This window comes from Equus quagga, chromosome 12 (genome assembly GCF_021613505.1).
Source record: "Equus quagga isolate Etosha38 chromosome 12, UCLA_HA_Equagga_1.0, whole genome shotgun sequence".
NCBI classification, from domain to species: Eukaryota; Metazoa; Chordata; class Mammalia; order Perissodactyla; family Equidae; genus Equus; species Equus quagga.
Genome location: NC_060278.1, coordinates 10,702,397 through 10,729,666, shown reverse-complemented (window position 1 = coordinate 10,729,666; position 27,270 = coordinate 10,702,397). Strand labels below are relative to the sequence as shown.

General features: G+C 44.3%; 1 protein-coding gene across 19 annotated transcripts in view; it reads left to right on the top strand.

Annotated features, from left to right (window-relative positions):
• The window catches only part of KIAA1217 (KIAA1217 ortholog), a 292,914-nt gene extending 266,356 nt beyond the window's left edge, over nt 1-26,558 (top strand). For 10 of the 19 annotated variants that reach the window (XM_046678937.1, XM_046678940.1, XM_046678941.1 and 7 more), the window contains 12 exons: nt 2,196-2,326; nt 2,866-3,013; nt 6,812-7,259; nt 10,168-10,351; nt 13,372-13,535; nt 14,248-14,412; nt 17,839-17,958; nt 21,606-21,641; nt 21,792-21,869; nt 21,982-23,586; nt 24,099-24,221; nt 24,936-26,558. In XM_046678937.1, coding sequence (XP_046534893.1) covers nt 2,196-2,326; nt 2,866-3,013; nt 6,812-7,259; nt 10,168-10,351; nt 13,372-13,535; nt 14,248-14,412; nt 17,839-17,958; nt 21,606-21,641; nt 21,792-21,869; nt 21,982-23,586; nt 24,099-24,221; nt 24,936-25,427 — 3,694 coding nt within the window. In that variant the 3' untranslated portion in view covers nt 25,428-26,558. The remainder of the gene's footprint in view (nt 1-2,195; nt 2,327-2,865; nt 3,014-6,811; nt 7,260-10,167; nt 10,352-13,371; nt 13,536-14,247; nt 14,413-17,838; nt 17,959-21,605; nt 21,642-21,791; nt 21,870-21,981; nt 23,587-24,098; nt 24,222-24,935) is intronic. The other 9 variants (XM_046678939.1, XM_046678942.1, XM_046678944.1 and 6 more) reach the window with 7 other exon arrangements.
• The last annotated feature ends 712 nt before the right edge of the window (nt 26,559-27,270 follow it).

Genomic DNA, 27,270 nt, shown 5'->3' with positions numbered 1-27,270 from the left:
AAAGAAATTGGACGAAGATAATTTCTCTTTGGTGGGTTTCTACATGGAAATGATAGTTGGGCTTCTAATAACAGTCAGATGAGCTAGATTTCAACAAATTAATGCTTTCTTTTTAACTAAGGTAGAATGAAAAACAACTTCAACAAATAGAGTGGATTTACCTGTAAACCATAGCATCTGTGAACATCTGACATTCTTTTGAGCAGAGTTCACATCTCAAAAGTCATATTGATTACTATAATATTGAAAATTTATTCTTAGTAGTCATTTTAGTTCCATGGTCTCTTTTACATCTTGAATGAACCAATTTTATCTGAATGCTTCATCTATAATAGATATCATAAACATATAAATAGAAGTGACATTGTTGTGTACAATAATATCAGTACACATTTGTGTACGTTCCACGATCAATAAAGGAAAAGCTGTGACATTTAAGGGTTTTCTGTATGCAGGGTTATGAAATCCAGGAGGCACATTGTGTAGAAGAGATTAAAATAGAATTTTAGGCAGACTGACTTTGGGTCAGATGACAGCTCCTTGCAGTATTAATTGCAACCTGGCAGGCTTGTGGGTTGTTAATGGAACCATGATAAATTTGGGTCTTAGCTTTTCCATCAAAGCTTAGGAGGATTGGACAATGTGTCCAGTCTACACATCAAAGGAATTCTGCTCGGTGATGAAATGGAAGAGAACTTTTCCATACAGAGTTACTATACTTAGTGCTCTTCAGAGGGATGGCACACATTCTCTCCGCCTCAGGGATGTACAAGCTGTAGGAAGTTTCCTGTGGGCAGGGTCACATAACACCGGGTGCCCTTCTATAGTTTGCAGATGTGGACAATGAGCAGATGAGGCTTTCCCTTTTGGTCCTGAAGCTGCATCATTTCATCTGAAGGGGTCATAGGCAATTTTGGTCCATTTTCCGTAACAGGATGAAAGATAGCACCAAAAACTCCATCCCACTTCGTGAAAGTGGATGAATTTGTTGTTCACCTCATGGTCTTTATTGAACATGTGCAATGTCCTGCCTGAATCTCCTGCAGCTGCCATGCCATCCATAGCTCCATCTGCTTGCCCACCTAGTAGGAGGGTCTTGGTGGGCCGTCTTTTTGCAGAGACGCTGTTCCTCCTTTCCTCTTCCCACTGCCTGCTCTGCACACACAGCTCCCGCAGGTGGACTAGCTGGTCACTTACTGCCACCTACTGGTCTTCATCTCTCAAAGTTCTTTTCCTGTTTCTGTAAGACAGATTTTCTGTTGTCTGATTTGTTGCGGGCAAACTGAAAAGATATAAACGTGTGTTTAGGATGGGGTTATTAACATGCCCAGGAGATAGGATGTTGTTGTTGGTTTGTTTATTTGGTTGGTTTTTTGAAGTGAAAGATCTTAATTTAGTTCTATTGGGACTGGCAGTACCCTAAGGGATGTGTGTATGTGTGTGTGTGTGAGAGAGAGAATACCACACACACACATACCCGAGAAATCAGATCTGTGATCATTTTTGCTCTTTGTAGCTTAGAGAGGAAAGTCAATCCTTATTGCTGGGACAATCACTATAACCCAGAGGTTCTTGGTCAGGGGCAGGTTTGCTCCCCTCCTCTCCCCCAGGGACATTTACCAATGTCTGGAGACATTCTTGTTTGTCACAAGTTGGTGACTGGCATCTAGTGCGTGGAGAGCAAAGGTTCTGCTAAACACCGTACAATACACAGGACAGGCCCCTACGAGAAAGAATTGTCCAGCCCAAAACGTCAAGTTCCAAGGTTGAGAAGCCTGATATAAAGCAGTCCAGGCTCCTCGTTCTACTCCACTACAGCATGCACACTCTTTCTCTTTCTCCTCTGTTGTGTCACAAAGTGCGTGCGCCCCTCCCTTAGTTGGCATCCGCACCACTGAAAATGCAGCGTGGGTCCTTTGTCAGCCAGGCACCGTCTTCCCTCTGGCCAACCTGGGCCTCCCCATGAACAGGCCCTGGGAAAACTTCCTCGCCCTTGCCTTACACCTCCAAATATTTCAAGCCAAACCAAGCTACTGTTCTAGGATGTGCTCCTGTCATCTGAGTAGAAGGCGAGGGGGGCAGGGGCTGGGACACAGTACACAGCAGGAGGCCCAGGCAAGCCCTTTGCTACAACAGCCGTCCTTTTTGAGGACCTCAGTGTTCACTCCCATCCACTGGTCTGCTCGCTCCCGCAGTGAGCTGGAAGACTTCGTTGAAGATTTGAAGAAGGACTCCGCATCGGCTGGCCGAGTGGTTACTCTAAAAGACGTGGAAGATGGGGCTTTTCTCCTGCGACAAGTGGGAGAAGCTGTAGCTACCCTGAAAGGTGAGTGTCCTGCTCGAAGGGAGAAGTCAGAAGCGTGTTTCCTGGGGTGTTGAAAAATCTGTCAAATAGTGAAGGATTTATTTGCACATGCCTGCATGTATTCATCAAACACGTGCATGTGTCAGGCACCCTTCTAGACACTGGGGATACACCACTGAACAGAACAGGCAGACGCCCTTGTCTTCTTGCATATGTTGCAGTGAGTGCTGTAAGATTTGGGACCAAATGATGCCAGTAACAGTTTCTGTTCTCTGGGCTCTTATAGTGAGCCTGTGCCAAATTCATTAAAAAGAACCCTAAGGGACAGTTGACCTTATGCCAAAGACGCAGGCAGGAAGTAAGGCCTAGAGCTCTGCTCTTGCCCAAGGTCACTTTGAACCCAGTTGCATCTGAACTTGTCTGCCTCCTGATCATGCGTGAACCGCACTGTGGCTGCTGAAGCCCACACTTCTCAACCCTTTCCACGGCTGGGATGCAGGATGGGGGCTTGCTCTTCTGGCTTTTTCTCCCACAACTCTCCAGCTGCTCTCGGCCCACAGGAGAATTTCCAACCTTACAAAACAAGATGCGGGCCATCCTGCGCATAGAAGTGGAGGCCGTGCGGTTTCTGAAGGAAGAGCCGCACCGGCTGGACAGTCTCCTGCAGAGAGTGCGGGGCATGACCGACACCCTGACCATGTTGCGGAGGTGAGCGGCTTCCCAAGGGGCACGAGGGGTGGGAGCACGTGCTGGCCAGGTTGGGGGCCAGGTTGTGGACTCTCAGGCTTCCTCTGTGCTCCTGGGACCTGTCTCCATTGTTGCGACGAGTCATGTCTTATTTCCAGTGTTCTGAGGAGAAACCATTTCTCCTTCCCACCTGGGACATTCTACTGCAATATGGCTTGAGGTCTTCATTCTTCAGCACAGGCTTGCTGTGCTGGGCACATCCTAGGGCTTAAAATAAGTAAACACAGTAAACATTTTTTTAAAAAAATCATTTGAAGGAGATTCTTTTTAATAACATTTTGAAGTTGAAGAATGGATCAGAATATTTTATTAGCCTCTTTCACTTCAGGGGCATAGAGGACTTCAGTTAGAAGAAAATGAATAGAGGGGCTGGCCCGGTGGCATAGCAGTTAGGTTTGCGTGCTCTGCTTCAGCAGCCCAGGGTTCACCAGTTCAGATCCTGAGCGCAGACCTACACACTGCTCATCAGGCTGTGCTGTGGTGGCATCCCACATAAAAAAACTAGAAGGACTTACAGCTAGGATATACAACTATGGACTGGGGCTTTGGGGAGAAAAAAAAGAGGAAGATTGGCAACAGATGTTAGCTCAGGGTCGATCTTCCTCACCAAAAAGCATACCATGAAAAAAACAAAAGAAGAACAAAATGAGTAGAAATAAAGTCTTTCTTGAATTATCTACTTAAAGAGTATCTGAGAGGTTGTTGGTCCCATGTAGAAAAGAGAAATGAACCTGCCGGAGTGGCATAGGCCAATCACTCTTACCAAAGATGCACCTGCTAGTAAAAGAGGGTCACAGTGGAGGAAAAACTGAAAGAAATCTCTGACTCATCCATGACTGTCATCAGAAAGAAAATTCCAGAACTCCGTACCCACATAAAAAGTGCTGACATACACACATGCAGGATTTGTGTTGCCAGAAGCACCTCTGTACATGACATCTCATACCATCATATACTGTGTCTTTGAGGGACAATTAGAACTCTTTTTTCTCAACATAATCATAACAAGAGTTTACATCTATGAGCACTTTCTATGTATCAGTCGCTGAATGAAGCCATTTTATATTTTATATTTTAGCTCATCTGGTCCTAATTAAAAACCCTAGAGGGCAAGCATCGTTACTCCCATTTTATAGGTAGAACCTGAGGTTTGAGGAGGTTTTCTGCAGGTCAGAGAAGGGGCTGGAATGTGAACCGAAAGTCTGATTCCTGAGCTGCTGTGGTTTGGATCTCACAGCCAGGCAGGCAGTAACGTTTGGGCATTAGCTCTCTTCCAGCCCTGGTGCTGGTTGTTAAAATTACAATAGTAAATATGACAAATAGGACCCTTGCCCTTTTAAAACTTCCCCTCTCACATGAGAAATAGACACAACTACCCCAAATAAACTACTTCCTGGCAGTGGCAGTCCCTGAGCATTCAGTGTTTTACTGGAACTAGGCAATTGCAGAGATGTTATCCTTAAAATCTTGGTCCAGATTTGAGAACAAGTCACAGACAGAAGCAACATATAGGAAACTTTCTTATATTTTAATCCCTAACTAGAATCATTTGGTCAAATTTGTAAGAGAAATATATTAAATGTGCAGTTGACTTTTAGATGCATTATTAACCATAAGGAGCAAGTGAAATTCTCCTAGTAAGGAATGACCTCGAGAAAGAGCCTCTTTTGCTAGGATGACACTACAAAGCAGCCGTATAATCACTTGCGACAGTTCCAGGATGCCAAAGGAAGTCTGAATTAACCCAACAATGGCCTCCTCCTGCAGAGATCACATCTGACTGGATACAGGAAAAAATTGTACCTGAATTACATTTTCTCATGGGTTCACTCATTTTCAATAGGCGGAGTGAACTTTTTCTTCCAGCAGGATAGAAATCTGTTAAAAGAATTCTTCGTGAAGCTCCTACCTAAACAAAGTAACCCATCCACAGAGCCTAAAACACACCACCCTTCTCAAGTGGAAACAGATAGCTGGCCGGCAGGGAGTACTGCCCCATTCCCGCCTCTTCCCTGGAAAACAGCTAAAAGACATTCTTAGAGCCAGCACAGAGTGATGAAGCTCAGTATTTGTCTTATCTCCAGGGAATGCAAGTTCTAAAAACAAGATGGGATTGTGTGTTCATTGTTAGAGGTCTTTTTGTCTGATAAATGTTCAGTGGTGAGAATGATAGATAAACCTAGTTAAGTAACTTTGAAAATAAAAATAAAGGAAATTTTAGCTGCCATCAGGCTGCCCATCACAAACCTTTATATTAGTAATTTTTTCTGGGTATCTTTTGGGTATAATGTGCTGAACTCGGCACTGTGGAAGCATAAGGAGGAAGGTAGGAATATGCACACCCCCAAGGACAGGTATAATTTTTTTCCTGTACCCAATCAGATGTGGTCTTTGCAGGACTGTCCTACCATGGCGAGAAGATAAAGCAGGTGACAGTCAGAGTTCAGAGCAACTTAGCAGCTTGGGGAGATGATGAAGTGGTTTGGTAGCTGTTGAATTTGAGTTGCTGGAAGGATATCCAAATAGAGAAACTCAATGGGCACTTAGAAATGTGGACTGAAGATCAAGAGGGATTTAGAGTGGGGTCCCTGCCTAGCTTGGAGGGAGGCCGGGAGGGAGGGAGAAAGTTTTAGAACTGGAAGTCGCCTTCATGAAGATGATTATTGAAGATGGAAGAGATGGCATGATAGAATGAGAGGGGGAGGAGGGAACAGAGCCTTGGCATCCTTGGGGATTGAAGGGACAGGTGGGTAAAGTAAGCAGCAAAAGAAACAGAGAAGCGAGTAGCAGAGGAGAGTCATAGAATGCAATGTCTTTTTGCAATCAAAAAGAAAAAAGAGAGCATTTTAATAAGAAGGGAATGAGGGACTAATTAAAAATTATGCGTCAGGTACCATCTTTGACATTGTCTTACATATAACCACATTGATCCTAACAACAACCCCTCAGCACGGCATTGGAAGGCATTGTCATCATCACTGTCATCATTATCACATTCTACAGAAAGGTATCTGAGGCTCAAAAAGGTGAAGTTCCTGACATTCCACAGCTAGAACATAGTAGAACTGATATTCAGACACAAACACCAAAGGCTATGTCTTTTCCACTGCGCCATGGGTGGAGATCAACAAATAGCATCAGATGACCCCATAACGCAGAGGAGGATGAGGATCAGCCCAGCTGTTAGATTAGGAGTCACTGTTGACCTTGCAGAACGGCTCGGTCGAGTCCAGGTGGGGAAGCCAGATCACACCAGGCTAAGCTACAGGAAGAGCAAGCAAAAGCGACTAGAATATAAACTACCCTCCCAGGGTGTTTGGCAATGAAAGAGGCAGAGTGTGGACTGTTTAGGAAGCTTTTGGGGTTAGAGCTGAGCATCTCAAGAGCTGTCCAGGCCAGGCTCAGGTAGACCAAGTATTGTTAGACTCGTGTGTTCAATCATGCCACCACCACCCAAACAGTGACGGAACCTCGCCAGTCTGGGCACAACCGTGCTAGTGGAAAGGGAAGACAGCCTATCTCCTGAGGGAAGGACTGAGTCAGCAGCTGCCAGAGATAACTAGGAGGCAATTCAAGGCCTTTAGGAAGTTGCTATGGAAACCCTCAACCCTGAGCTTCTATTTTGGGTTTTAGAATGTTTTAATTTTGCAACAAAATCTTGCCTGGCTTTGGGATGACACAGCATCCAAGTATACCATAATAATAAAATGAAACTTACCTATTTTAAAAGTTAATGCTGCTGTGCATGGTTTCTCCCAGACACGTCACCGATGGGCTCTTGAAAGGTACAGATGCAGCCCAGGCCGCACAGTATGTCGCTATGGAAAAGGCCACCGCCGCAGAAGTCCTGAAGAACCAAGAGGAGGCACTCCACACCTCAGGCCAGCCCCTCCACGGCGCAGGAGTCCTGGGCGACATGAAGTCAGAGGTGATGCCCTTGACAGTTCACCATGCACAGAGCTCTCCCGTGGTCATCCAGACCTCCCAGCTCTCCTCGGCCCTGCTGAACCCTGCCCAGCACTTGCCTGGGGGCACTGGCCCTTACCTGGCCAGCTCTCCAGCTGTCACACAGGAGGGGACCTCTGCTCTGCAGTCGGCACAGGCTCCTCAGTCCCCACAGACGCCCGTGAATGGTTCCACCATGCAGAGCTTGTTCATTGAGGAAATCCACAGTGTGAGCTCCAAGAACAGGGCGGTGTCTATTGAGGTAGAGTCCTATTTCCATTTTTTGTAAACCCATAAAGGAGTGTAACTCATGATCCTGTCCCTCAAAGAGATTACAGTCTGGTTGTAGAGATAATTCATGTAAGTGTCAAAGATACAGTGTTACCAAAGATAGATAGACAGATAATGTCTTTTTTTAAACTACAAATGGGTTTCAATAGCCAGATGAAGAGAAAGGTCATCAGATTTCAGAGAAGGGCGAGACACCTAACCTTTAGGAAGGTGAGACAGTGGTGTGCTGGTAAGGGTTTAACCACTGGCTCTCTGGTGGGAAAAGTCCTGATTTGTAGCATTTGCCAATTTCCATGGAAGATTCCCACTGCGGCCGATTTTGAGTTACAACGTGATGTCATTAAACATGCACTGGAAGAAATGTGACAATTAGCTCTTCTGAGTCCGTGCGCATTGGCTCAAGCACACCACTGGTGAATGCAGGCCTGGGGAGGATTTGCCACCAATCTTGAAAGATAAGTAGAATCTGGGTCAGCAGAGAAGAGAGGTGAAGGCATTCTGGGGTAGAGGAATGCTGGAGCAAAGGCTGGGACCATGAGGAACCTGTGTAACTGGAACAAGAGAGAGGAGATAAGGCTGGCAAAATAAGCTGACACCTGATTTGGGAGAGCCTGAAAGCCAGTCCAAGAAGTCTAAAGTTTATTGTGTAGGCATCTGAGAGATGCTGCAGCTTGGACCAGTGAGTAAAAATGGCATCTTCAGGAAATTAATCTGGAAACAAGATAGTACAGAATTGATTCAAGTGGTAGGTCTAGAATTAAGGGAGCTGCATGGGAAGTTCTCACGGTAATCTCAGTGTGAAAGGAGGAGGCAGTCAAAATGGAAAGAGAAAGCTAGGTCTTGAGGTCACACAACATAGAGAGAAAACATGCTATTTTTAAATATCTGTTTAATCAAGAGCTGGCATCAATGCTCAGATAATACATTTGCTCCCCTAGCCCTCTCCTTGCTCCGACCCCACGGTACCCCATCCCCAGCAACCTGGTCCTAACCATGCCTGCCTCTCTTGCAAGTCAGCAGTGGATAACTGAGGTGTCAACAGGAGATGACCTCTTAAAACTGCTAAGGCCACAGTCACAGCTACTGCGTCTCTGAACACTAGGTAGCTTCTCTCTGTTCCAGAGTCAGTGCTGTGCCCCCAATCCAAGTCAGCTATTTACAAAATGCATATCACAGGAGGGTGTGGAAATGTGATTGACAGATGATGATTCTATTATATCATGCTTAGTGGGGTAGGGGAGAAAACTGAAATTACATTTCCTCTGAGAATTAGTGATCTGCCACTTTAACCATCTCCATATTTAAAGGATGTCAGTAGGATGACTCTTTAATTAACAAATATCTATTGAGAACCCACTGGGCATAGTTATCATTTTTGTGTGTGGTTTAAGTTTCAACGGGAGACTTATGAGTCATCTCTGAAGATGACCTGAGCCACACTAGGGAGGCCGGGGCCTTCCTGCCACTTCCGCCACTGACAAATGGGGTGAGCTTCATTCACTCAACAAATATCACTGAGCCCCACTCTGCCCAGGCCCTCAGAGGCTCAGAGGTTGGCAGTGAACAGAAGAGGCAAAGTCTGTGCCTTCGAGAAACTTAGCCACTTGTAGGGAGAGACAGAGAACAAGTATATGTCAGGTGATAATAAATGCTAGGAAGAACAAATAAAGGAGAGTAAGGATGATAACACCAGTGGTTAAGATTAGGCGCTCTCACCACCGTGGCCCCGGTTCCTTTCCTGGTCAGGGAACCACAGGATGCTGAAAGCTCTGCCACCGGTATTCAAATACCAGCTGGGTCACCCAGGGTGGACAGGTTTCCGCCGAGCTTCCAGACTAAGACAGACTAGGAAGAAGGACCTGGCCACCCACTTCCAAAGAAATTGGCCACAAAAACCCTTGAACAGCAGCAGAGCATGTCTAATAGAGCGCCGGAAGGTGAGAGGATGGAGCAGAAAGACCAGGCAGGGTTCTGCCCTGCTGCAGAGTCAGAATCCACTCCACGCACTAAAAATAAAAGGATGGTGACAGTGGTGGCTCTTATTCATAGAGAGTGAATCTTGGGCAAATCCTTCATCTCACTGGGCCCCAGTGTTCTCGTGTGTAAAATGTCTTGATTCTGTGGTCTCCTGGGTCTTTTCCACTTCTTATATTATGTTCTTACCTTCTGGGGTTCCACCAACCCTGGTGCTAATTTCCACCCCACCCTCCTGGAATGATTCCTGTGCCATCGCAAAATCACAGGAAAATGTTCTCTTAAAAAATGTACAGGTATTTAAAAATACCTTTTGTGTATTTCTCCCTATTGTAAAACTTAATGGAGCTTAGAGGTCATCTAAATAACCCCCCATTTTATAAGTAAGAAAATTTGACCCGGAGGCCATATGGCGATTCTTTGACGAAAGTGGAACTAAGACCTAGGATTCTTTGTTCCTAGTGAGTGTTTGGGGTTCTGTTTCTGTTTGTTTGAATATCTCCTCCACATTGAAAACTCAATTTAGGAAACAAAAACTTGGTTATGGTTTTGTTTGCTTTGAAATCATTTCTCTGTGTCCCTTTTTGTTAGTATTGGTAGAAGTATGGAGTAAGTGCTCAGTAACAATTTAATGAATGAATTTGGGTTTCTGAGCCTGCTTCTCTGTGAATGAATTCACTTGGGCTTAAATGGCAGGCCCTTTAGCTATAGAAGATGGAGCAGACAGCACAAGGGTCAGATTCTTCTGATGTGCAGTGGTGTCCTTTGGCATGGAAACCGGAGCATCATTTTACCAAGACTTTAAGTATGTTCCACCTCCTCTCACCCCAACATGAAATCTCTAAACTCTGAATTACCTTTTCCTTCTGGTTTTTAAATTTTCTTCACTTATGATTGTCCTTCAGAAAGCAGAAAGGAAATGGGAAGAGAAAAGGCAAAATCTGGACCACTATAATGGGAAAGAGTTTGAGAAGCTCCTAGAAGAAGCTCAGGCCAATATCATGAAGTCAATTCCAAACCTGGAGATGCCACCAACCTCAGGCCCACAGCCAAAGGGCGATGCTCCAGTGGATAAGCTCGATCTTTCAGGTAAGGCACTAACAGAGCTGTACGGGCTAGCTGCCCTCAGATCAGTGTGGGGCCACCCACCTGGGCACGTGCTGGCCAGCAGGACCAATCTCTCAGTTCTTAAGAGTCTTGGAAAATTTTTAAATTCGAAGAACAAATCCTCAGGTGCCCCTAGATTCTCACTATTTTTAACTATGACCATAGCAGGAAGACTGCGTTCTGCGTTAAGGTACTAGCACAATGCCCGATAAGGTAACATTTAGATTCCCAGCTTCCGCATTCCTCTGACTTTATGACACTTCACACTCCCAGCTGGGAGAATAAGAGGCCTGCATTTAAAGTAAGAGCTTTTCATATGCTACAGAAAGAAAATGCTCGCTTTCATGAGCTCCCAGGGGGATATTAGATCATAAGGTGAAACCGCATTTTGTTAAAATTGAAATTATTAGACTGTATATTTAACCAACTAAACTATGGGATCTAAGCATCAGTGTGTCAATAATAACATAAAATAACTGTCAGAAAACTCAGTCTACTAAATTGCCAGCCAATTACAAGCCAGGTCCCTTATTCTGATCTTAAAATAACGTCCAAAGACATTATTTTTCTTGCAGCCTAATGTCTCTCAAAGCCACATTCAGTGATGCCTCGTCCAGTAACTAAAATTAATTTGAAAAGGAATCGCCATCTTGACTGGCATGTCAAGGCACATGAACATGGGTCATTTAACCACCGTAACAGTCTCCTCCCAGGTTTTCATTCCCCAAAGCTGTTCTAAAACTCCACTCACTGAAACCCTCTCTCTCAATCTGCTAAATTTTTCACCTCCTTCCCCACCTGCCAGCTCTGTGAGGCCTGTCTAGAGCCCCTGGAGGGTCAAGCAGCAAGTGCCCAGAGAGGGAAGGGCCCTCGGAGAGGCAGCTCTGCTCTCACAAAGATAGCTTTTCTCCCAAAGTTCCCATGGAGAATTTCTGACGGATAAAATTATCTACCTCATTACGTTTCTATCTGGCCTAATTTGGCTCTCCCCGTTATTAATTTTATCATAAAGCCCTTTGATGTTTTATAATTACGACTAAATTATAAATAAATTATAATTGTTCCTTCTCATGATTATACAACAAAACTAATGTTACATTTTGTTAACTTACCTCATTTGGGCCTTTTCTTCTTTCAGATTACAAAAATTTTGCATAAATTATTTTTTAAATTACTCCCCAAAGCATTTTTAATGCGTTAAAATGTTCTTATTGCTGTTTTTTTGTTTAACACATGGCCTAATTTCTTGTCAGAAAGAGTCCACTGATGTATAGGCCACCACAAATATGTAAGAGTATCATCCATTATCTGTAAACATTGGTTTCTATTATTTTTATTTATTTGTCGTGGATTGTTATTGTTTTTATTTATTTTTGTTTACTAACAAGGTAAAATTGTAAGCTTGGGTTTTAAAAAGTATATGTATTTCCTCTTGTGTGAGTTGTCTGAATACTTAGGTAATGGGGAAAGATGGAAAAATCCAAGAATCCTCCCAAAAATCAATGGAAAATTTGGAGGATTTTGGCCTCAGTAAATGTTAAAGAAATTATTCACCAGGAGCAAGAAGACTTTTTATAAGACTATCGCAGTGGGGGAGAGAAACTGGACTCGGCTCTGAATACAGCATATCCAGGGCAGGGGGACTCTTGCAAAAGGCAGGCCAAGGACTTAGCTATGAAGGGTGGGGAATGAAGAGCTTATCAGATATCAAGAATGGGGGCATTCTTGCTAACTGACCTAGCAGGATTCTTTACTGAAACTGGGCTGAGCAGACCAAGGTCAGGGCCTAGTGGACGAGAGGGCTCAAATGAGCCTGACTAGGTGGTCAAAGCAGGAGTTTTTGTCATTACACAGGAGAGGAGACCCGGGCCCACCTCCATGCTGGTCAGCCCATGCCAGTCCCTGGAGGGACCCAAAGCTCAGGCAGCCATCCCGAGGCTGGGCTGCCGGAGTGGGAACCGGCCACGTGGCACGATGCTGCCGGGGCCCTGTAACCCGGCGCCCTGATGCATGAGACAGAAACCGTCCGCTACAAATAATCCCTGGCATTTCACCCTGGTGATTTACCCATGTCTTCGTTCCATCTTTAAGAGGAAACTCCTCAAGCCTTTCCTCTAAACAGCTCTGTCTAGGTTGCTCAGAAAAGACAAACACAGTCCCAGGAGGCCAGGCCATGTCCCTAGAGAGAGTTGGGACATAGCCCACCTGGAGGGCTGATCTTGCATTTCTGGTTCTCCCGCTTTTGTGAGCTGTTGGGCAGAGTGCTGGTAAGGGGCAGAAGTGGGGCTGTTTGTTGAGTTTTTGTTAAGAATGCCTTTTCTGGGGAAAGCTGAGCAGATATCTGCATTTCCTGACTTTTGATGTCAATACTAATTTCTAATTCTCTCATTTCTGCATTTGCTGCCTCCTTCCGTTAGCAGAGAACGTTTCCAACCACATAGCTGTGACCCCAAATCTACTTTCTCCCTGACTTTGTTGTCTGCTCCCATCTGCCTCCCACTTTCCCCTGGCCCTTCCCTGGCCAGACACGCCAATCACTCCTGCCAATGCCGCGTGCCTTTCAGACTCAGGGACAAAGGCATGGAGGCGATGCAGGGAGTCTGAATTTGCCTTTGGGCACTGAACTTTCATCTCTCCGAGTAATACTCAGCTTTTTTGTGTAAAAACAATGGCTGATACTCGCTTAGCATTTACAGTCAGCCAACAAGCACTGTTCTTTGCATATGAAGTCATTTAGTCCTCATAGCACCCCAGTGGACAGGATATTATTGTAATACCCATTGAAAAGATGAGGAAACTGAGGCAGAGAGAGGTTAATTAACTTGTGCAGGGTCTTTCTGGGATTTCAAGCCAGTTGGGCTTCAGGGTGTATGCCATTAATCGTTGCACTATGGAGAGCAGAGAGAAATTTTTAAGTCAGATTGCATCGAGTTTATAGAAATACACTGTTCCGGATGTTCTCTTGCAAAGAGATTATTTGACAATGACATACTGTTTTCCAGAAGACTCTTCAAATTCAGAACAGGACCTGGACAAGCAGGGGGGTAAGTCCCCACCTCCTCCTCCCCCACCCCCACGGCGGAGCTACCTGCCAGGATCGGGGCTGACCACCACCAGGTCCGGCGATGTGATCTACACCAGCAGGAAAGAGAACATCACCACTAAGGTCTGATGGGTTAAGCTCTGGTAAACTGGTCTCTGAGTTCCGACGATGCCCTTAGACAAAGTGCTCTCTGTTCTCGTTTGGAACATTAAAAGTGGTGAGGCAGAGAATCGAGTAAACTAGATCACCAGGAAGCACCACAGATGGGAAAATGTCAGCGATGCTATTGGACTAGGCTCAGCACCACAAGTTTTATCCTTACTTGACTTTTAACTGCAACTATGTGACATGCAAATCACAAGCTACTTTCCCAGCAGGGCATCATAAGGTTGAAAATGAGGGTTAGAGGGGGAAGCCAAAGAAAGACCATCTTCCAAAGGGAACTGAGTTTAGCTAACACAGTTGTGGGAGTCTCTACAGAAGGATGTTCAATGAGCTTTAGCTTCCACTTAACTTGGCAAGTTTTGTCTTTTGTGTTGTGTAAAATACAATTTCCAAGGAGATGCAGTGTGGGAGGGCCTTTCTGACAGGCACTGAATGTTGGGGAGTTACAATTTTATTATAATTCTTCAATCCGTTCACTAAAATGGCAGCCTGTGCAAACAAAAGCCTGAACTAAATGCAACGGGATCAAATAGCCTTTCAGCTCGACTTGAGGAGCTAGGAAGCCAACATTCCGGATCGTGAGGGAACGTGGGTTCGTCTTGTGATCTGTCCCTCTTTTTGCCAGCACCTGGGGTGTTAAGCCAACATCTGTGGTTTGAATCTTCCATAGGCAAGCAGTGAAGATGCTGGACCAAGCCCACAGCCTAGAGCCACAAAATGTCCAGCAGAGGAGCCTGCTTCAGCCTGGACCCCATCTCCACCACCAGTCACTACCTCCTCCTCAAAGGACGAGGAGGAAGAAGAAGAAGGAGATAAAATAATGGCAGAACTCCAGGTACGTGCATGAGGTGACTGACTGTGGCTTCCTGCCTTCCTCTTTGGAATTCTCTGGCTACGTCTCTCACAGATTCATTAGCTAACGGGGGCTGGCGAAGAGCTCCATGGACCTGGACCCTGTAAGCGGCATCTTCTGGCCTTGGCCTCCACTTGTCCACGATGGCGCTGAACTAGGCTCTCAGGGCACCCTTAAGATGTATGTGAGGAATGACCATTTCACAAAACAACTTCAGAAAGTTGAAACGAAAAATCAGTTGCAAGCTCTCCTAGCTGCGGCGTGCAGGATTTCCTTTCCTTTCTTTCAGTTTTAATAGTCTTGCTTCATTTCAAAAGCAGTTAAGATGGGGATTAGAAATCCCGGCCATCACCTTGTCTTGATAAGGACTGATTAAAGCCCACTGCAGTGTTTGTTCCATTCTTTGGATTTAATACTAAGAATGACTGACCTTGAGTCATGTGGCCTCTTGCCCTCCATACCAGGTTCCCACTCAGTGTCAATGTCATCTTCTCAAATATTCTGAAAAGCTGAAGAATTCTGTTTTTCATTTTCCTTGGCCTATTTGAGAAATGATCCTTTATTTATTAGTTTTTTATTTTTTTAACTAATTGCCACAGTTTACTCACAGGATTAAGGGGGTCCAGGGGGTATACCCAAAGCTGATCCCACATTCAAATCATGGATGCGAATCTTCCCTAGGTGTACATTCTAAGACCTTGTCTGATCAGGGACATCCATACAATTCCTAGACCAAAATCTGTTTGTAGAATATTTCATTTGGCCTATGCTTATTGTAGGATTTTTTTTGGCCATTAGATGGTCAGATCACAATGTCCATAGGGCTCCAAAACTTGTTGCCTCTTCACCAATATCCAATGTCCAAAGATCTGCATTCTTCATTTGCAGTAGGGAGAACTTTCAAACCATGTCGTCTCCACTTCAGCTGTTCTTTCTGCTTTCCATGGCAATTACCGCCAACCTTGAGCTGCTTGGATTTTACGGGGAAAACCGGGCTGCTGGTTGGGTGTCGTATGCATGAGCCCCTCCTAGCCTCACTAAAACTCGCAGACAGGCCTGGGACATCCCCTCCACCAATCTTGTTCACAAGTTTTTAGAATGGTTGGAGAATTTCATGCATAGGATGAAATTATGAAGTTAGTGACTCATAAAACAGTTGAGAACATGCAGGCATCTGTCACTCAATTATCCAGTGAGGACCCTCTGGCTAATGACACAGGCATGTCAAGGCTGCTTGTTGTGGGGATTGATGCTTGTCCTAAGAGGTGTAGGCAGATTCTGGGGGTATTCATTGTAGCACGTACCCCTGAATTATGGTGTGAATTGATCATGGCCCAGTTTGGTTCAAATGGATGACAAAGCACTAGATAATTTTCACTCTGTACAAGGTGAACTGTCACTAATAATCAAAGTATAGACTTTTAGGCTTATGAGTAATCCTGCACCAGCTCCCTAAGAGAAGTAATTTACTTATTCCAGCCTCTTAGAGTCTATCACTTGAGAAGATCTCCCTCCATTGCAGTCTAAATATCTTTGATGCTTTCTTCAACAGAAAGCTTTACAAAGGGTGAAGTATCTGGCTTCTTGTTACTTTATTGGTAGTTAGGTCGTAGTGGTGAATGAAGCACTCTAGTCCTAACTTAACCAAACTCAGTTAGCCCTCCTGCTGGGAGACCCAACCTCCTGCATCAGAAAGTCCAACGGCCAGTGGTCGGCTGGTTCCTTTGCCTCCACAGGCTCTGGAGTTAGACGCGCCCCCCCTCCCCCCACCAAGGCAGGACCAGGAGCAAATGCAGCCCCCTGAATGTAATTGTGGAATGACTTTCCTGCTCTGTGTCACCAGGCATCAGAAGAAACCACAGGCTCCGAAGTCCAGGGTCTAACAGCCCAACGGAGATGGCTAGCAGACTTAGTAAGCAGAGCCCTGGGCATCTCCAGGCCAGCTAGGACTGGGGTGTCTAAGGGACCATGCGGGAGACGATGTGGTGAGAACTGAGCAAGCACGGTAATGGAAGAGCAGGCCAGAGCAGGTTCCCCCAGGCCTCAGCTCCCATCGTATTTTAGGACCAGTGCTAAAACGCTCACTTGGGGAGGGCGTCGGTTAGTCTTTCTGCCTGCAGAGTTATTTACAAATGACAATATTTGACATTAAGAAAATAGGAGGCAATTATTTGAGATTATTCATTTAAATAAGTGGTCTTTAATCCTGGCTGCACATGAGAGTTACGTGGGGAGTAAAAAAAAGTCCTACAACCCAGAGGTTCTGACTTGATTTTTCTCTGGGTGAGGCCTGGGTAGTAGTTTTTTTGGTTTTTGGTGTTTTTTTGCTGGGAAAGATTCACCCTGAGCTAACATCTATTGCCAATCTTCCTTTTTTCCCCTCCCCAAAGCCCCAGTACCTAGTTGTATATTTTAGTGGTGAGCCCTTCTAGTTCTTCTATGTGAGTCGCTGCCACAGCATGGCTACTGACAGATGAGTGGTGTGGTTCCGTGCCCGGGAACTGAACCTGGACTGCCCAAGCGGAGCATGCCAAACTTTAACTGCTAGGCCATCAGGCTGGCTCAATGGTATTTTTTTTTTTAACTGGGTGGTATGTAGCCTGGTGGAGAAGCACTGATTTCAAGAAGCTTGGGTCCTTGCGTTCTCTGTCTCTCCTACTCTCATAATCATATTGTCACTTCCTTTCTGCCCTCTGGACACAGCTTGTGCTTTCTGTCCATCTCAGAACTGGCCTCCCTCACTCAGTGTTCACATGAGCCGGCTGTGGGTTCCTATGACAATGGTCATTAATTTTGGGACCAAGCTGCTCAGGCAGCTCCTAGGCCACTCAGCATCACCTGGGGGCCAAAGAGTATCACCATATTCTAAATGAGCCTCAGAACACCTCAGAGCACAGGAGTACCTGTTACTATTGCAGAAGTGTTGGTAAGGATCTCTCTTATTTTAAGGTTTAAAGGTTTGCAAGATCTTGTGCCCTTTTTTCTATAATCTCAATGAAGCCGGCCAAAAAACATAATCAAGAAAAAAGAAAGGGAAGATAGCCTCTTGTTTTGTTTTAATTCATTTACATATTCAACATTTTTGAAAGGTCAAAGCAAGAAGGCCTACTAAGTGCAAATCAGGTTCACAGTGGATAGGAAGAAAGGGTGTTCTTTTCAAGGGCTCTGTCCGTTTTTTTCTTAGCGCGGCCCAGAAGTAAGGAAGTCTTTGCCCTCTGCGCAGTTCCCAGCTTTGCCAGCAGGGGGCCAAATGGGGAGCTGGCTTTGAAGACGCTGCCTCCCCGGCCCCAGTGGGACCTGCATGCAAGATCAAGCTGGGGTCTCCAGGCCTCTGGATTCCCCACCTGTTCCCTCCTTCCTCCTCTCTGCACTTGGAATCCTGTTAACCTCAGTATTTTAATTCCTTAGGCATTCCAGAAGTGTTCCTTTATGGATGTAAATTCAAACAGTCATGCTGAACAGTCCCGGGCTGACAGTCACGTTAAAGACACTAGGCCGGGGGCCACAGTCTCACCCAAGGAGAAGAAGGTAACGTGGCAATTACTCACCTGCCACACAGTCGGACGGTCCTTCTTTCCTTGCTCTGACACTAACACCACTCCTGCACTTGATTTTCTGTGCCCTATCGGTTTTTTTCTCTCACTTTTTTTTTTGTTGTTTTTTTTAAACCAATGGAGGAGTTTTAGGTTTAGATCAGAGATCCCTGGCTCAGATTTCCAGAGCAATTGCTGTGTTCCTGTGCACAGCATACAAGAGTATATGCAGAATTGTGGCATTATCTTCCCAAACTAAAGAGTATACACTTTTCGAGATTTTCTGGAACAACTCTAGACAAAAATAGAAACATCAACCAAGCATGTAGCACTTTTCCCAATTTTTAACATGTCTTCTGGACCAAAAAAAAGGTCTACATTAAAAGTAGGTAAGAGCCTTTGATTCCAGGAAATATGAAAGCCTTTGATTCCAGGCAGAGCCGTCTACCTTCCACCATCCACAGGTGTGGCCCCATGGAAACACACACATATGTATTTGCACACATGTTCAAGCATGCCACACAGAATTTTTGTTAAGTATTACAAATTCTCAAAGTCTACCTTCCAAGATAGTAAGTTCAGTATCGTCTTAGCGCTAATATACTTCATGGCATTCTAATGGCTTCAAAACACATGTCCAGGCTCAGAAACAAAGTTTGCCGTCATTACATAAGTACTCAAGGCAAAGGACATTAGCCTGAATGTTTGAACTTCAACTTTTTAAGGTAGATCTAGAGCTTTTATGATTTTTGGATATAGAGCCATCTTAGATGACTGGAGCCTCTGTCTAAATTTCAGGATAAAAATCTTATCATGATGTTTTTCACCAGGACTTTATATTTCAGAATTCAAAGGTTCTAGCTTCCTTTAAATAAAAATCAAACAAATCAGCCATAATGTAGCCCAATAGCTACTCCGAGTGGTACCTCAGTCCATGTATAAGTAAGCTCAGTGATGGAGATGCAGGATCACAAAATCGGAGGGCTATTCTAACACAACATTTCAAAAGATGCAATCTTGGGACTCACAGCTCCCAGTCCTGAGGCCCTGCCGAGGAGACCAACCTGGTCCTCCCTGGCTCACAGCCATCACAGAGCCCTTGTGTAAACTACGTCTGACGTAATGTGTCATGTAACTGACAAATGAAACTGTTAACCTGGCAGTGGGGGATCTCTCTATGCACCAAGGAGATTATGAGATTATTGTCGATAAATCTTTCTCATGAAGAAAACCTCCTATTAATTTGAATTGAACCCATGACATCACATTAAAAATATATTGCTTTTTCAGTCTGTGGAATGTCCTTATGTGGCCTCATTTAAGTCCATTCATGGAAGGCCCAGGCATATCCTGAGTTACATGGCATACTCGGGCCATTGTGACTGTTTTCTGTCTAAAACACTGGGAAGTGGGAACTTCTCAAAGATCTCCCTGGAGATAATCATTGTCTCATTGTGGAATTTTGCTAATTGGCTAAAAAGTTGCCCATGAGATTCCTTGCCCTGTAATTAGAAACCCATATCCCGTCAATCTCATTGATCTCAATCAAAGGTCCATCAGATAATAAGTGGGTCTGTACTGAGTGTCCAACACTGGGTTTAGTCACAGGTGCTTATTGTGGATAATTATTCCCAGTAGATCGATCTACTTCATAATAAGCATGAGTATCAGACTTGTTCCCAAGTTTTTGTCATTATTAACCTCTTCCTGGGCTATTCATCTACTCTTCTATAAATCAAATGTTTCTTCAAATTTTTCTCCTATCATCATGAAACACTAGCCAAGTACTTCACTTTTATGCAATTTTCCTGTAACTGTGTCTCTCCTTTTCGTCTATTGCCCATATGCATATTGAGCCTACTTCACCAGTTGTCTGAACAGTACCAATCTCGGGGCCTATAAACAGATATTAATGAGGCTAATTTCCTTTAATGCAGAGTCTTGACTATCTAAGATATCTTTGTGAGATTCCATGACGATCATGACCGAGTTACCCTGGATAGCATTAATGCACTTGCTTTGATACATTCATTCTTTTTTCTGGCCCAGTGATAAAAATGACAGGTCATGTGAAACCTAACCTTGACATCTTTATCCTCCTGACTTCCCATTGGAGTATTTCCGCTACTAGATCTGTTTTGAAATACATGTATCACCTGATGGCATTTGAAATATCTAACGATGGGTGTGCCATGGGCCCTGACCAATCAGAACAGATGCCAGGCCTGATCCCCAGTACATGGAGCCAACAGAACATCAGTGTGCAGCCTCTTCTTTAGGTTACCTGCCAATTCCTTCTTTGATTCAAGGGTAAATTCTCGCTCAGGTCCTAACATGCTAACTTCATGTTTGGAGTTGAAACCTTAGGCCAAAACCTCATTTATTTTTCTTCTTGAAACCTTTTACCTGATGTATGAGTTGTTTGATAATCTAAATTTAAAATCCCAGAAAAGAAATCATGCTGTTCAACCGCAGGCGCTGAATTGTTGCACTGGTTCAGGAGCCTCCTGGGGTTAAACAGGAGGTGTTTGGTGTTTACTGTACCTTGTATCCTGTGCGATATTTCCATGTGATTAATACTGACTTTGTCGTTTGTGTGTGTTTCCTTGAATGTGTATGAACGTTCATTCCCTTTTTCACCAGGGCACTAGGATCGCTCTGGGTTGACTTTGGCAGAGTCGGGGTTATTGTGCTTTGTTATGTTGTCATTGCTTTAACTGAACAGCCTTCTTGGGATTATGTCCCATCCTGCTATAATCACCTCTTCCTCTTGGGCTTCTGCAGCCAGAAGAAAGGGCAGCAGGGCCTTGGAAGTGACAAGGCATGGCTAGTGTTAGTTTGTGGCAGGGCCCGAGGCTATGGACCCCCATACTGGAAAAGGCCATGCTCCCTGGTGAAGCCCTCTCCATGCCTGGTCGTCATTGCTGAGGTCTCACACTCTGAATCTGGGTGAAAGCCTCAGAAATGTATCTTCGCTCTGCATCAGGGAATATAGAGAAGGAAAGCTGAATCATGATGCGATGGTCACCGCTGTAGCCTCAAAGATCTGTTCTGTAAATGTTTAGATGATATTTTGGCAGCGGTATCATTCTGACTTTAGATTTGATCGTCTTGGCTATGATGAGTTGGAAGGTTATTTTGACATTTTACTTGGCAAGTGCAAGTACAAACTGCCAGTATGTTTTTAATCTGTCATTTGACCAGAGAAAAATAATGTTTTTTTCATCTCAAAGTACCACACCCAACCCATGCAGAGGCCTGATAGGGCTATTCCCATAAAAGAAGCAAAGATAGGACTGAAATAACTAGCTGGAAGGGACGTGAAAAATCTCCTGGTCTAGTTCCTCGGTTTATAAATGAGAAAACTGAGACCCAGAGAAGTGAAATGATTTGCCCAAGGTAACACAGTTAAGTGGCAGGTCTGGATTAGAGTCAGAATCTTCTGCCTCCTGAGGCAGTGTGCTCCCTACAAGGCCACACCACTCTTCTGGTTTTAGATTCTGCTAAGCTCCCAAGGAGCTGAGAAAAAGAGGACGCATTGATACAGAATCAGTCCCTTTATTCTCCTAACTGCTCCCCCTACAAAATTTGAAATACTTGAAATATTTTGCTAATTGAGATTTTCATCTTGTGCAAACACAGGGCATTTTTGGAAGTTGGAGAACAAAGCAGCCCAAGGTAAACAGAGCTTAGGCTTTGGACTGGTGTGTAACAAATGTGCTTGGCCCGCATGTTTTGGAAGTGTAATTAAAGGAACAATGTAGTTATAGTCCACTTTGGGGGGGGGTGTGGTTTTGTGGAGTAACATGTCCTACACTATTCTACCAGAATTTGGAATTTTTCCATGAAGACGTACGGAAATCTGATGTTGAATATGAAAATGGCCCCCAAATGGAATTGCGAAAGGTGAGTTCACCAGATCAGTGTTCCAAATGATACCACGCAGATTAATTACCTTCCTTTGCAGATCCATTTCTGATTAATGTGTGTGGTTTCCCTCCTCCACTCTCCCTCTCAGGTTACGACAGGGGCTCTAACACCTAGTGACCATCCTAAGTGGGAAAGAGGAGTGGAGAATAGTATTTCTGAGGCATCAAGAACATCCGAATATAAAATCGACATCTTAATGAAGGAAAATTCCATATCTAATAAGAGTTTACTTAGAGACAGTAGAAACTACTCCCAGAAAAGTATGTCTAAGGTCAATTCCAGTTTCCCTGGCATTAGTTCATCAGAAGATGAACTAAACAAAGGGCCTAAAGTCTCAGGACCGCAGCCCCCTGTATCTGACACTGAGACTCAGAAGATGAATTATGGAAAGACAAAGGAGATGACTCAACAAGGACAGGAAAACACAGATAAATGTCACCTTCCATCTCCCGCTAGATCAACTGAACTGAGTATCCGTGACGTCAAAACTCAAGATCAAGAGGTTCCCATGACAGAGTTTGGCCAAGTTGTTCTAAGACCCAAGGGGGCTAGGCATGCTAATGTGAACCCTAATGAGGACGGAGCATCAATGCCAAGTTCTCCCACTGATGAAAATGCAACCACCGACAACATTGCTTTCATGATCACCAAAACCGAGGTCCAGGTCCTGTCCAGTGGAGAGGTCCGAGATATAGTGAGCCAAAAGGGAGAAGATGTACAGACAGTTAACATTGATGCCAAAAAAGAGACGGCTTCTCAACAAGAAGGAAGTGAAAATGAAGAGCCTGTCGTGTGCCTGGACAAGAAACCAGTGATCATCATTTTTGACGAACCCATGGACATCCGATCCGCATATAAGAGACTTTCAACCATATTTGAGGAATGCGATGAGGAATTAGAGAGGATGATGACAGAGGAAAAGATAGAGGAGGAGGAAGAGGAGGAAACTGGAGGAGACCCTTTAGCCCAGAATAACACTTCCCAAAAGTTTCAGAAGAAGGTTGCCACTGGCAGCCTCGGATCAGGACAGCAGGCTGAGAGCAGCTTACAGCCACGCTTCCTTTCAGCAGAGACCAAAATACCAGGAGGACAGGAAATGAATGGTCCTGAGCTGAGCAAGTTCAGTCAAACGGATTCTCCAAGTTCAGAAAGCAAGTGTGACGTGACCGATGACCAATTTGAAAGCCCCAAGAAAAAGTTTAAATTCAAGTTCCCTAAAAAGCAACTCGCCGCTCTCACTCAGGCAATTCGCACAGGAACCAAAACGGGGAAGAAGACCCTGCAGGTGGTGGTCTACGAGGAGGAGGAAGAGGACGGCGCTGTGAAGCAGCACAAAGAAGCCAAGCGATTCGAAATTGCTAGATCTCAACCCGAAGACGCGCCGAGAAATATGCTCAGGAGACAAGAGCAGCCCAGTCTAGACAGCACCTCTCCCATCTCAAGAACGGATGAAATTAGAAAAAATACCTACAGAACGTTGGACAGCCTGGAGCAGACCATCAAACAGCTTGAAAACACGATCAGTGAAATGAGTCCCAAAGCCCTAGGTGACACCTCATGTTCTTCCAACAGAGATGCTTTTGCAAGCTCATCCCACATAGCCCAAGAGGCCTCTCCCCGAGCCTTGCTAGTTCTGGATGAAGCTCCCTCTGCCCTAGAGCCCCCCTCGTCCATACCTTCAGCTTCACGTAAGGTATCTTGGTCTGATGGAAAATGAAAAGACCCAGCTGCTTTCTTAAATCTGCCATAATCACCATTAGCAACAGGTGTCTTGTGATTGACTCGCTTCCTTTCAGGTGGCTAGTTTTTTTTTGTCTGTTCGCCATGATGCCTTTCTCTCACACTTTCTCCCTCACCTTCAAAACAACAACTAGGTGTCTAACAGCTAATTGATTCTGTTTTTTTACCTCTGTTGCTGATCGGTGTTGGGTAAATGCAAGGACGCTGGGTCAGCCGTTTGCTGTTGAAATGGTTGCTTGGATACTCACATTAAAATCCGTTTGATCAGTAGTGGAGCAGTTTATTCTGTTTGATTCTTCGGATTAACCCCAGTGGTGTCTCCTGATGTGCGTCTCCTAGATCTGTCCTGCATGTAGGGCTGTGGCTTCTCACGTTGAGCTTCTCTGCACACAGTGGGGCAGCCTGGGTGATAATCTACTCATGAGCTTCTCCTTCTCTTCCCCCTCTCGCTGCTCTTCCCCACAGGGCTCCAGTGGGACCCCGCAGACGAGCAGGATGCCAGTCCCCATGAGTTCCAAGAATAGACCCGGAAGCCTGGACAAACCCGGCAAGCAGTCCAAATTGCAGGATCCCCGCCAATATCGTCAGGTAGTTTTACCTTAAACCCAATTTTGGATGGACACTATTGCAGTTAAGAAGCAAGTCACTGACTTAGTTTATACCAAATATTGTGTTTTCTTTGTAAGATATGGTTTACGTAGACATCCTGGATCTGGGGGCATGAAGAAAGTCTAAAAACCTGTGTTGAACTTTTCACCACGCTTTTGCATGCTTGCAGTAAAACATCCTTTACTTTGTGACTCCAAAGTTTAACTGTTAACACACGGTGCCACACCCATTGGCTTCTCTCTGGTAAACGTAGCGGTTCTTCAGAACACCTTGGGAAACTGAGACAGACAAACCTGGTGTTGAACTGCCCTGAAAGTCACCAGTACTAACGTGTATGTTGACTGCATTGCATTAGAGGCACATTAACTGTCCATCACGATGCCCCACCCCCACCCCAATAATAACCCAGACGCATGGCCGACCTAGCACCGGAAACGGTAGTGGGACGATGGGCCTGTTCTCACAAACGCTGTTCTTCCTTTATTCCTGTTCTGTACGTCCTCTGCTCTGTGCTTTGGGGTTTCTACCAGGTCCAGTACAGCACAGCAAGACTTAGCTCAGGCCTTGAACTGGTTTGGTTTGGTTTGGTTTCTTTTATTTAATTATTCTCAGAAGGGCTGTGTTGCCAGACCCTGTGGGTTGATCATGTGACCAGCTTTCTGACAAACTGTCTCCTGCCGTCTTTATTTGCAGGCTAATGGAAGTGCTAAGAAAGCTGGTGGGGACTGTAAGCCTACTTTCCCCTCCTTACCTGCTTCTAAGATTCCAGCCCTTTCTCCCAGCTCTGGGAAAAGCAGTTCTCTGCCCCCTTCTAGTGGTGACAGCTCTAACCTCCCTAACCCTCCTGCTACTAAACCATCGGTTCCTTCTAACCCTCTCAGCCCCCAAACAGGACGACCTGCTCCCTCTGCCTCCCTCATCCCCTCTGTCTCTAATGGCTCCTTAAAGTTTCAGAGCCCCACTCATACAGGTAAAGGTCACCATCTTTCATTCTCACTGCAGACTCAAAATGGCCGAGCCGCCCCTTCCTCCTCCTCCGCCCCCCCCTCCCCCGCCTCCCCCACCTCACTGAATCAAGGTGCCAAGAGCATCAGGACCATCCATACTCCTAGCCTCACCAGCTACAAGGCACAGAATGGAAGTTCAAGCAAAGCCACCCCATCCACAGCAAAGGAAACCTCTTAAAGGCCAATTCTATTAGGCACAAGTTGGAGTTACATTTAAAAAAGAATTTTTTTTAACAGTCTTCAACAACTGTTTTCACAAGAGAATGTAACATATTGCTGTACTGTTTGAGGCTTTAATGCTAAGTATGTGCTAAATCCTGGATTAATAGATTTCAGTAAGGCTTGTTTGTTTCTTTACTTTGTTGCTGTTGTAATAACATAGTGTTTACAGTCTATATTCAATACCTGTTAAATGAAGTAAGCATGTGTTACGAAGAGAGTGTGGCAGGAAAGAATGCGTGTGTGAGACAGGAAGAAAATGTATTAAGCATGTAAAACATGTATGATTCCAGAATTTTAGTATGTTTTGTATAAAAATATTTTTCATTACGGAGACTCGAAGTGAACAGAGAAATACACAAGTGTGACTATACAAATTGTAAAACAGATACTATAATATTTCCTTTTATTTTAGTGTTATTTAGCTTTATTACAGATTTCTATTTTTGTCAAAAACTTCATGGTTCCTTTCAAGATCTTTTTTGCCAAAACATTTTGATACTATAGCATTGTACATTTGAAAGTAGTATGCTAGAGAATAAGCCAATGAACTTCTATACAGGCCAACCAGAGGCGTATGTAGAAGGCAATTTGACAAACCTATTGCACTGCCATGAAAATGATGTATAATAATTTGCCAGCCCAAGCAAGATAGTTTTCTTTGTTTTTCTTTCTTTCTTCGTTGTTTAACATATTAGGATTCTCTAGTTGTTTTCCTTGCAGTATCTAACCCCTTCCTTTGTTTTCTGAGACCTGGTACCCACACTATGGCATTGTGGATTTTAAAATGTACACTTCTGTACGGTTCTGTAAACTGATCAACTTTTGTAAATATATAAATAGACATAAAAATACTGTATGTGACAGCACATAGAGTAGTTTTCCCACACCAAAGTTAATTTTTATGCATGCTTTAAAAATATATATTGGGATGGGCAGAAATGGGACTCTCCATACATTTTTAAAAAGCAACAAGTTTGCACAGCTAGAGTGTTTTGTAAATAAATGTATTTGTATAACACAGTCATGTAATATACAGAACTATAAGCAGAGACTTTGCAAAACTAAATAAAGGGCTGCATGCTTATTATTTTTTGTATCTTGTGACTATAACTACTTGCTCGTCAAAGAACAAACGTAACTATTACTAAGTGAAATGGTTTAGGCTTTGAGGGCATTATAAGGAACATGCAACCGGCCGCAGACTGGTTTTCTGAAAGCGCTGGGGTGACTGATGATGAGTTCCAGAGAAATTCATTGCAATGTGATGCTTTCCCGTGTAACCTGCTGACTCTTCTCTGTGGCTTATCAAGGTGTAGAAAGCAAACCTGGATACAGTTTCCACCCTCCTGTCCCAGAAGGGCTCTCAATACTTTCTCTTTCTTTTTTTAATCTCCAGTAGAAGTAAAGCAGAAATAAAATGCTTCTAACACTAGGATTTTTTTTTTTGAGTTCTCAATTTTAAAAAATATTATTGGTCTTGAGAGACATGCTAGCTAACGTTACACTACATATATATTCCTTTAAAAAATAGGGAGAAAACTTAGTGAAAATAATACCAAGATTATGAAATGACAACTACAAGAACAATCTCAGGAACCCACTTTTCATTATTTTTTGGCCTCCAAAATGCTTAACTTGGTGGTTTGATGTAAAGTACAAATATTGTTCTTACTTTCGTCCCTGGTTGCCAGCTTAGTGTTCACAAGCTGTGGGCTTCCTGAGCTGGGACGCCTTCACCGGAAATATTTTATTACATCTCTACTCACTATATCAATTGTAGTCACGTGTTTCAGCCACTC